The following is an 11,092-nucleotide window of genomic DNA, read 5'->3' on the forward strand; positions in this document are numbered from 1 at the left end:
TGAGCAGTGCCCATCTTTGTAGGTGTGAGCAGTGTGCTTTTACAGCAAAGACTATGTTGACTCTGGCACACATACTCAAGTACTGGATCATGTACATGCTCATCATATTTGTGCCAAGAGTCCACATATGCTGTGCTGGAAACAGGTATAGTGCCGGTATAAGCTTGCGGACTCACCCCCTGCTGGTCTCTGTCAGGAATTAGCTCATCCAGCTTCCGGAGCACCCTCTGCAGGCCACTGATCTGCCTTACCGCTGCAGCTTGGCCCCCCATGTCCCTCCCTGGACTCCGGTGTCCCTTTAGCTGGGGTGCTGCCCCCTGGCAGTACACACCCCCAGTCTCAGGGTCTTCCCACCCAGGGGAACCCTCACCCCCTATCCCCACCTTGCCTCAGTGTAAGGTTACTGCCAGTCAGCAACTAGCCCCCGTTCCCTGGGGCAGACTGCAGTGTATGCCACTCATCACTGGTAAGGGGGGTTTGGACCCGCTGCTTTTCTCTGCAACCCAGTACCTCTATGGGGCCTTGGACAAGGCCCTGCAGCCTGGGGAGTTGCCAGCCTGGAGCCCCCCAGCCCCTCTGGCCTTTCCCTAGCCTTGCCTCACTCTAGGCACCCTGAGCTTCCCAGCAGCCAGGCCCCTCTCTCTCTGAAGGCAGAGAGAGACTGACTGGGTTCCTGGCTCGCAGCCTCTTATAGGGGCCAGCTGGGCTTTGTTTGGGGCGTGGCCACAGCTCTGCCTGCTTCCCCCAGTCAGCCCAGTGGCCACTTTCTCCTGCCACAGCCCTTTCCTAGGGTTGTTTAAGCCCCGCTACAGCCAGGTACACATATATACCCACATATATCTACCCATATACCCGCTGTTGTTTTACAACATTAGCACAGGGGTGGTATCCCACAGTTCTGTGCATCGCAGGGAGATACTCTAGGAACCACTTTGCTGTGTGTTGTTGGTACTGTCCCCTGCCTTCACACCTTTACCAATGGTAGTTCCTGTCATGTCGCCCCTCACTGTTATTCCCTGCAAAACGGGATGGAAGATATGGAGCAATGGGATGATGATCTGATTCTGTTTCTGCTTCTTATTGCAGGACAAATGGTTATGCAGTGGAATAGGGGATTTGTGAGGTGCTGGATGGAATTTGGGCAGAATTTTCTGACATGTAGAAGACATCTGACCTTGAGGATCAAAAACAATTCATTCAGCTACCATGGTACAGATATCGTGAATGCCAGTATTGCCATGGTATGGCCTTGGGTGGACCATCGCTTGTCGTGCAGAAGAACCAGCATTGTGTGATGGGACCACATTGTTTTGGAAACCTGGGATGACCAGCAGTGACTTCAGAACTTCCAAATGAAGAAACAGACCTTCATGGAGCTTTGTGAGAAGCTTGCATCAATCATCCAGTGCCAGAACACTTAATTCAGGGGAGCCATACCAGTTCAGAAGTTGCTATTGCCATGTGGAGGCTGGCTACACCAGACAGTTATAGGTCTGTTACAAATCACTTTGGTGTTGGAAAGTCCACTGTCAGGGTTGTGGTTGTGGCAGTTTGTGAGGCAATTAACAGCGTGATTTATACACAGGTGGCTGCCATATGAAAAGTTTCAGAAATAATAGCTAGAATTCAGAGGATGGGGTTTCAAAACTGTGCAGGAGTCGTTGATGGTACCTGTGATAAATGAAGGGGGGAGTAGCTTTCTTTTGTGGACACCCAGCCAGCTAGTTAGCTATAAAGTCCCTCTTGGTGGCTGTTCTCTACTTGCTTTACCTATAAAGGGTTAACAAAGTTCCCCAGGCAAAGGAAAAGGAGTTGGTACCTGACCAAAAGAGCCAATGGGAGGGTTAAAACTTTTTAAAATGGGGGGAAAAAACTTCCCTTTCTTTGTGTGTTGTGTCTCTCCAGGAAAGAGGGGAACGGAGGGCAGTAGGAATGCTGTGTAAGGCTTGAACCAAGTATAAAAATTCATCTTCCATACCTAGAAGAAATTATTGGACAGGGCATGTTTAAATAGACATGATTAGGTTTATTTTTTTTCATGTCAAGGCTGAATCCCCACTCGGTCACTTTGAGGACAGAAGGTAGGGGCCTGCAAGGATTCTAAAAATTAATACTTGCCACTCCAGGCTTGTATTACACTCCCAAGGTTACAGCTTCTCTCTGACCTTGGCTTGGTAAACACTGCCAACACCCAAATGCAAAAAAACCCCTTTGAACCCAGGAAGGATCACTTGGGAATTCCTCCCTGTGGGGTACCCTCAAGCCCTTTCCCCCCCCCCCGGAAAAAGCTGAGAAAGAAAACAAAGGAAATTAGCTGTGGCTACCAGCTAATCAACCAACATGCACAAACCTCTTAGGACATCAAAAATCCAATCCTGTTCTTAAAAAAGGTAAATTTTATTAAAAACAAAAGGAAAAAAATACATCTGGAACTCAGGCTTTTTGCTAGATCTTAAAAGAAGCAATTACAAAAATTAAGCACCCAAAATAGCTTTCTTGGGGGTTCAGCTTAAAGGTTACAAGCAAACAAAAGCATCTGGGGTTAGCACAGAGAAGATCCACAAGCCAAAATTAAAAAAAATAAACCTAATCGCATCTATTTAAACATGCCCTGTCCAATAATTTCTAGATGCTGAGAGGGATGGGCCTGGCTGCTGGGAGCTGAGCAGGGTACCTAAAGTGGAATAGGGCTGGGTAAAGGCCAGAGGAGCTGGGGAGCTCCGGCCTGGAAAACCCCCAGGCTGCAGGCCTTGTTAAAGGCCAAGAAGGGTACTGGGGTTGCAACAGGGCAGCCCAAGGGTAGGCAGAGGCAGCAGGTCCAAACCCTCCTTGCCAATGATGAGTGGCAATTATATTGCAGTCCACCCCAGTGAGTGGGGGCTAGATGGTGACTGGCAGTAGCCCAAGACTGAGGCAAGGTGGGGATAGGGGGTTGGGGGTTCCCCGGGGAGGGGAGACTCAGCGAGACTGCGGGGTACTGCATGGGGCGGAACCCTGAGGTAAGGGGCACCGGGATCCGTGAGAGACACCGGGGCCAGCGGCAAGTGGGGACACTGGCCTGCAGAGGGCACTCCTGAGTGGAAAGAGCTAATTCCCTGGACGACCATCAGGAGGTGGCGCAGGGTGAGTCGTCGCCCCGTTACACCATGTATAAGCTTTATACAGAGTAAAACGGATTTATTTGGGGTTTGGACCACATTGGGAGTTGGGCATCTGAGTGTTAAAGACAGGAACACTTCTGTAAGCTGCTTTCAGGTTAAGTCTGCAGCTTTGGGGCACATGGTTCAGACCCTGGGTCTGTGTTGGAGCAGACTGGCGTGGGTCTGGCTCAACAAGACAAGGTGCTGAAGTCCCAAGCTGGCAGGGAAAGCAGGGGCAGAAGTAGTCTTGGCACATCAGGTGGCAGTTCCCAAGGGAGTTTCTGTGGTCCAACCCATCACACCCATATCCCAGTACTTTGCCCACCACATGGAGCAAGTGAGTATGTGAACCAAAAAGGTTAGTATACACTCATTCTACAAGGCTTAGCGGACCACAGAGGCAGATTCATGAATACAAGTGCAGGAAACTCTGGAAAGATTCAAAATGCCAGGATGCATTATTCCCCAGAAACAATATTGTTCTGTATAGTGAGTCTGTGCCAACTGTTATTTTGGGGGACCCCAAATATCCACTCCTGCCTTGGCTCATGAAACTATACCCTGATGACAATAACCCTGGAAAAAGGGAATTCAGCTACAAGCTTAGTAGCTGTAGAATTGTCATGGTATGCTGAAACCTCATAGGCTCTGCCTATGCACTCATCTGGATGCCAATCTGGCATCACCTGCTGTTGCATAATGTTTGTGAGGATAAACGGAGAGTATTTCTGTCCCAGATGGGCTCAAGACAAGTCCAGTTTATAAACTCTGAACAGGCAGCCAGATCCCATCCAGGTGCAAACTGGTCCTAGTTCTCAGTAGGCGAGGGAAATCAGGGATGCCATACGTGCACATATCTTGGCACAGCAGGGAGACAGAAAATTACATCTGCCAGTGTGGCTGGACACCTTCATATCCTGTACAGCTGCTGAAATGCATGCGAGGAATCATTGGTACGTACTTGTGGAGCTACACAGTTTTGTGAGGGTTTTGTTCCCCTGTAGCAAAAGGTTGTTAGCCTTTCTGTGACACAGTGACATTGCACACATTTAAGACAATCATCACAATATATCTTCCTTGGTTTATCACTTTGGGGTTGGGCTTGTCAAGTGGAGGGTGGAGACCAAGTTGCACAGTGTTCAGTGATTTTATCTTGACTAGTCACACTTGCTTACAAACCTCTGTTATCAGGAGCACTCAATCTCTCTTAATGACCTTATGTGCCCAGTTCTGAGCCTCAAAATATCTTCAGTTCATCATACTTAGGAAGGAGGGGCCACACACATTTTCAAGGAAAATATAACATTTATCAAAAGTATTAGATGGAATGTTTAATTGAAATATTTTTTAACAAGAAAGATCAGCAACAAATCTTTAAAAAATAAAGGGAATGCAAGTGGGAACACTGCCCAAATGTTAATGTCTCTGCACCCATCTCCTTGCCCTCCTCCTGACAAAAGGGGATACAACAGGGAAAAGTGACTCAGGAAAAACCTGGGATATCCCCTGAGAGGGATTTGGGGGCAGGCACTTGGTGAGATTCAGAGACTCCCACAGGCTCATTGTTCACCTCCTGGACTCTCAGGTGGATTCCCCTGTGAGGGGTTTCAGGTGCCGATGGAGGATGAGGTCCTGGGAATCCTGCAGTCTCCATGTTCTCTTCCAGGTCACTTGGGGGGGTTCTTGAATCAGGATTCCATGGCTCAGCAGCACCCTGGGCAACAGCTGGAGGATGAGGAGGTGGCAGTTTCTGGTTCTGTGGCCTCAGCAGAACCCAAACTCATTCGACTACCAGTTCAATGAGCCTCTCCATTAAGGAATGCTCCCATTCCCTATATGTGCTGCCTGCTCCATGAACCAGTTCATCAATGTCTCTTCTTGCTGAATATCCCACTCCTCCCGCATCCTGAGGAATTCAAACTGCTCCTGGTTTCTCCTATCCATCTTTGTGAGCTGCTCTTTCAGGGTCCTTCTCTGTCTGCCTCCGCTGTCTGTGGGGTGCTGCTCCTGCCCTCCTGGTGGCATGGTTTCACTTTCAGGAGCTGAAGGTCCTGTCAATTCAAACAGAAGGGTAGCATTATACTTTTGGCCTTTGGAACAAGCTGAAAAATCCCCTTCACATAACATTACTTTGCTGTAGAAGGCCACAATTTTGATACTTTTCAGTATTCCAGGAATGCAACTGTTAGATTATCTCTGTCTCAAGTTGGAGGGTGGAGGGTGGGGGGAAGGAGTAGTCCCTTCCAGGGGCCATGTTTATGTCCAGTTCACAATTTCTTCTTTAAGGGCTGACCAACATTTGGAGAACATAGTAGTTTTCAAGGATGGAATGGAAAAGACAAGTGATTTTCCATTCCCATGGCGGAGATCCGGCAGTCTATGCCATAGAGATGGTTCTACTAATGGTCACCCCTCTACATATTGCCTTACTTGCCTTCTACTTGCCTTCAGACATGTGCTCCTGGGGTTTAAATGTGGACAATAGGTGGGTTATGGCACAACCACGCATATAGACGTGTATAGTTGCTAGTGTAGACGTACCTTAATAGTGATATGTATAGATAACTGTATAAGAAAATCCCCAAATGTCTACCTAGACCCCCTTCCTTTCTTCTACTTATGAGCAATATTTGACTGACAAATACATTTCCACTGTTACGGCACTACTTTTGATCAGAATGTGGTGATTTGGGTTTTCAAGACCAGGGTGAAGAAAGAGAGATAATTTGGTATAAAAAATCATATGAGTCCTCTAATGACCTTATCATGGCAAAGGCTGATTGGAGGCAATCCTGGCTTAATATAGGAGACTTGACAGCCATTTTCCTCTAAGGGAACATGTCCACCCTTCTTCTCTAGTCTCCTTTCTCTCGCAACAAAGGCCCTGTGTTGTGGCGACATACTAAGCAGACAAATAGGACTGGATGTGTTTCTCTCTGCAGCTTTAATGACACTCCTGTGTCAGTCCTAATCCATAATTTTATCTGAAGTATATCTCAAAGAGCTCACTCTCCCTCGAGGAGCTGCTTCCATTGCACTTCAGTCCTGGGAACAAACAACCAAGCTCATCCCTGATCTCTGGTCCCCTGGGCAGTGGCACAAGTTGTCCTTTCGGGTGGCCCAGTTATTTGTCACTTTCATTTTATCTCATCTTTTTTTAAAAAGGTCTAATTAACCCCCTTTTGATTAGTACAGATGCAATTTAAACAGCATGTCAGATGGTGGGTGTCTAAAAACACAGTAGTTCTGAACTTGCAGCTGGTCTTGTTCAGTCATTATTCTGTTGCACTTTAAGCAGTGTGGGATCTTTTCATTTGATGGTGCACAAACTCTCGCACATAATTTTGGGCTAGATTGTGGCTTCAAACTCACATTGGCAGGTGGGAGGGATACAGAAGGATGAGCTGTGCACTAATAGCAGTTCCCAGAGATGTTCCCTGTTGTGCTGGGGAAGCACAAGCAGCAGCAGCTGATTCTATATCCTTTAACAGGGAGTAGTGTGTACTTCCCCCTGTGCCAATCCAGCTTTGCTTGTATATGTTCATGCATGCATGAGAACAATGTCATAACCTCTCTTTTGCTCTTTATAGGGTTTGTACAGTTATTCTTGCCACTGGAGTCCCCTGGTCCTGGTGTACAACACTTGAGTGTGGCTGAACCTTGCACAGAACAGCAAGTTGAGGGAAGGGAGAAAGCACCTTCAGTTGTCTCCCCAGGCTGCACAAACATTCATAACAAGGCACTATCCAGCAATTTGTCCTGAATATTTCACTGTGAGAGCTCTGCAGGGATACAGCCTGCAAGGGTGGTTTGGAGCTTAAAACTTAAAATCTAAAATGCCGTTGGCTGATAGTCTCATGTTGAAACATCACCATCTAAATGTTGCTTAAGCTGTGCACAGTGTGAACCCTCCAGTTGTGCTTTTATTAAACAGGCAGCCAGCGACTGGCCTCTAGTATTTAAAACTTAAGTAGTGGTTGAATGAAAAGCTTTAGGTCTAACAAAGTGCTGCATGCTGCACATCAAGCAAATGGTTATATATCATTAGCCATACAGAACCCCTCCAGGCTGCTTTCTCAAATGGACTGTTAATGTAATTAGTTGTTTTATAATTATATAGCTAATTAAGTTATGGGGAAGAGACCTGCTGGTAGTAGAACCAGAAAAAGAGCAATTTTGCTACCTTAAGCCAGCAGGATCTGTATTATATCTGTCTAACCCAGGCTTCATTCAATATCAGGTCAGTAAATTTTCTTAATGCCCATGGGAGAAAAGTTTTATGGATAACAGAATATTACTATAATAAATCACTTTCTTACAGATAACTATAAATCTGCTTCCTTCAGGCACTGAGCACAGCAGCAACAGACACTGGTTTGCTCTTTCCTCTGTCCTTGAAATTCAGAGTTGGAAGGTACCCTAGGCAGTTAATTGGCCTTCTTAGCCAGAGACCTATGTTCAATACATGCAATTTAGATTGTTGTATGCTAAATTTTAAAAAGTATCATTTTGTGGTGGGAAACAGATTCCTCTCCTGTAAGCATTACCCAACTAAGGGCTTGGCTACACTTGCAAGTTAGAGCTCATTAAAGCAGCCCCAGGCACCCTAACTCATGACCCGTCCATACTGGCAAGGCACTTAGAGCGCCTGGACTCTGCAGCTGGAGCGCTCCTGGTAATCCACCTCCACAAGAAGCATAATGCTTGCTGCACCTCGGCTGAAACTCCCCAGCATCAGTGTGAACGAGGTGTTGCATTATTGCGCTTTGATAGGCCTCCGGAAACGTCCCATAAGCCCCTTAAATCAAGTGGCCACTCTTGACATTGTTTTGAACTTGAATGTAGGAATGCGGATATGCCCTTTCAAAGCTCCGTTTCTGACAGCCGGCATGCTTATCTGCTCCGGGACAAAGCAAGCCATTAGTGTGGAATGTTGCTTGCTGTGAGTGTGTGAGAGAGAGAGGCAGAGGGGAGAGGGGTCTGCTGCTGTCTGAACTTACAAGACAGCATGCTAACATGCTTTCAGCCCCACAAAAACCCACTTTCTCTCTCCCCACATACACCCCACACACTCCCTGTCACACTCTACCCCACCCCCCCATTTGAAAAAGACGTTACAACCACTTGCATGCTGGGATAGCTACCACAATGCACTGCTCTCTGTGGCATTGCAAGAACTGCTAATGTGACTATGCCAGTGCACTTGAATCTGACGGTGTGGACACACTGCAGCACTTTCCCTACTGCGCTCTCCGAGGGCTGGTTTAACTCACAGTGCTCTACATCTGCATGCGTAGCCATGCCCTTAGTCATGATAGTTATGCTAACAGCCACCACTGCCTTCATAATATCACTACTGTACTTTTTTTGCACTGAATGTCAGCCGTTTCATGATGTCAAAACATCATCTGTAAGTACTGGAAGGATTCTGGAAATCCTTCCTATAACAGGGTGGCTTGCCCAGTGGGCTTGAGAACCTGGGTTAAGTCAACCTGATTACAGAATCAGCCCCACCTCAGGAGAATAAGGGCTTGTCTACACTTACAGAGCTGCAGTGGCACAGTAGTGCTTAGTGAAGATGCTACCTATGCTGACAGGAGAGCTTCTCCTGTTAATGTAGGTACTCCACCTCCCTAAGAGGCGGTAGCTGTGTCAAAAGGAAAAGCCCTCCCATGAACATAGCGCTGTCTGCACCAGGAGTTCAGTCAGTATAACTGCTTCTCTCAAGAGTGTGGATTTCCCAAACCCTTGTGCGACATAATTATACAGACATAAGTTGGTAATGTAAACCAAGCCTCAAGCAAATACCCCATAAAGAACAAAAGGTGGCTGCAGTAATGGGAATGAAAGGCTTAAGAATGAAGAATGAATGAAGGCTTAAGTGGTAATAAAAGACCAGCTGGGGAAAGTGGTGTGTATGTGTGTGAGACAGAGAGCGAGAGAGAGAAGGAGGCAAGACAAGGCCAAACAAGCTAGCTCGCTGTCCAGGCAGAGCAGCCTGGGAGACAGGGCCAACTCCAGGCACCAACGAACGAAGCAGGTGCTTGGGGCGGCCAATGGGAAGGGACGGCACATCCAGGATTTCGGTGGTGGGTCCCTCAGGTGGGTAGCAAGTGACACAGGGAAAAGTACAACACAGATAGAGCATACCTAGCTTTTCAGATAAGGGCCCTGGATCGAGTGGATGGTCGGGCTCGGTTCCTCTACTGACTCCACTTTAAGGGTTTTGAGCCCAGCAAGTGGGCTACAGGCTGAGGAAGAGTCTCAGAGAAGGGGAAGGATTTTTGTTTGTGTTAAGGACACTTTTGGGACTTTCAGTTGGGACAGTTGTGACCCTGGAAGGAGTGGACTTAAGATGGTGACCCAGCTGGAGGGCCAAGTCACTAGAAGAGGAACTGCTGGAGCAAGTGTCAGCAAGGGGTGCTAGCCCAGTCAGAGCTGCTACACCACACCTGGCAGGTGTGAAAGTAACTTAAAGGACTTACTGGTACACCGGAGTCCTGAGCAGGGTGTGTGGCCTCAACCGGAAGAGGCGGGACCTTTAAATACCCAGGCCCTTTAAATCACCCCGGGAGCTACCAGCTGCAGAGCTGCTCAGGGGTGATTTAAAGGGCCCTTTAAATCATCGCCGGAACCCTGCTGCTGCTACCCAAGGGTTCTGGCAGCTGAGCTCGGGTGGTGATTAAAGGGCCTGGGGCTCTGGCCGCTGCAGGGAGCCCCGGGCCCTTTAAATCGCCAGCCTGGGGAAGCTGGTCCAGTCCAGCACGGCATACTGGCTCTTGCCAATACGCCATACCGGACCAGACCGGCTTACTTTCACCTCTGACTCCTGGTCACAAGGGAGGTTGACTCTGTTATACTACCAAGCAAATAAATTTGCTTCTATACAAAATAAAAATATTTCCACATTTGTCACAACTAACAACCCACAAGCTTTATATGAGCATGTTTAGTCCTACAATTAATTCAAATGTTGGTTGTTTGAGGGAGGGGGATGGGGTTTGGGAACCAGGATTTTAAGGAATTCAGTGTTGTACAAGACACAAATATCAAATATTTGTTGGCACACTAAGTATTTACCACAGGATGTCTTTAGGCTGCCATTCGTAAAGTTTTCCTATATTAATCTCCCATTAAAGTCATTGCATAACTATAATGTTTTGATGTGAAACCTGATTCTGTGACTTGCTGTTTCTAGTGGTCTGTTGTGCTGTCTTTACAAGTGTTTAACTTCTACCAGTTCCTAATGGCAGTTATACATTTGTATCAATGCCTGAATAAACCCTTTAGGGTATATCTCCTCAGCAGCTGGAATGTGTAATTCCCAGCTTGGATGCAGGTGCACAAGCACATGCTAGCAGCTACAAATAGCAGAGTGGTTACAGTGTGAGAAGTGTATATACAGGTGGGGTCAGGTGAGGTTGTATTTGGGTGGCCAGCCAGAGCTGCTGCCTGTGTAGCCACGGCAACACTGCTAATTTTAGCATACTAGCTTGAGCAGAGCTAGCAGATATAAGTCTACCTGAGTTAGGAATTATACCTCCTAGCTGCTATGTAGACATAATTTTAATGATTAGATGGTAAATCCTAGTCTGATGACTGCAACAGAAGCCCTAAATGGTGGAGAAGACAAAGAAACTGAGAGCTTCTCAGTGTTATAAGGGGGATGCAAGGAATTCCTTGTTTTGGGCGGAAATTGCCTAGGCCTCAGAATTCTTAAATTGTTGTCTACCTTCTGTAGACTACACTTTGAAAAAGGAGGCTTAGCTTCAACTTAAGTCACAGTATTTAAACACATACCCTCTTTGCTGAGTGTGACTGCAGCTTTTTTTACAATTAGCATATTAACTGAATAAGATCATGGTCAGAAAACAACTTTGTAACAGTGACATCTTGTCAGCCATAACACTGCTCTACAGCCAAAATGCTTCTGAAATAAATGTAGTCAAACT

At 46.9% G+C, this 11,092-nt stretch overlaps 1 protein-coding gene across 1 annotated transcript in view; it reads left to right on the top strand.

The window, feature by feature from the left end:
- Positions 1-1,028: 1,028 nt before the first annotated feature.
- The window catches only part of RTTN (rotatin), a 202,486-nt gene continuing 192,422 nt past the window's right edge, over positions 1,029-11,092 (top strand). The window contains exon 1 of the mRNA XM_029914074.1: positions 1,029-1,230. Within this exon, the coding sequence (XP_029769934.1) occupies positions 1,029-1,230 (202 nt within the window). The remainder of the gene's footprint in view (positions 1,231-11,092) is intronic.

The sequence above is a fragment of the Terrapene carolina genome, unplaced genomic scaffold (assembly GCF_002925995.2).
Source record: "Terrapene carolina triunguis isolate 2854851 unplaced genomic scaffold, T_m_triunguis-2.0 Scaffold58, whole genome shotgun sequence".
Classification (NCBI taxonomy): domain Eukaryota; kingdom Metazoa; phylum Chordata; order Testudines; family Emydidae; genus Terrapene; species Terrapene triunguis.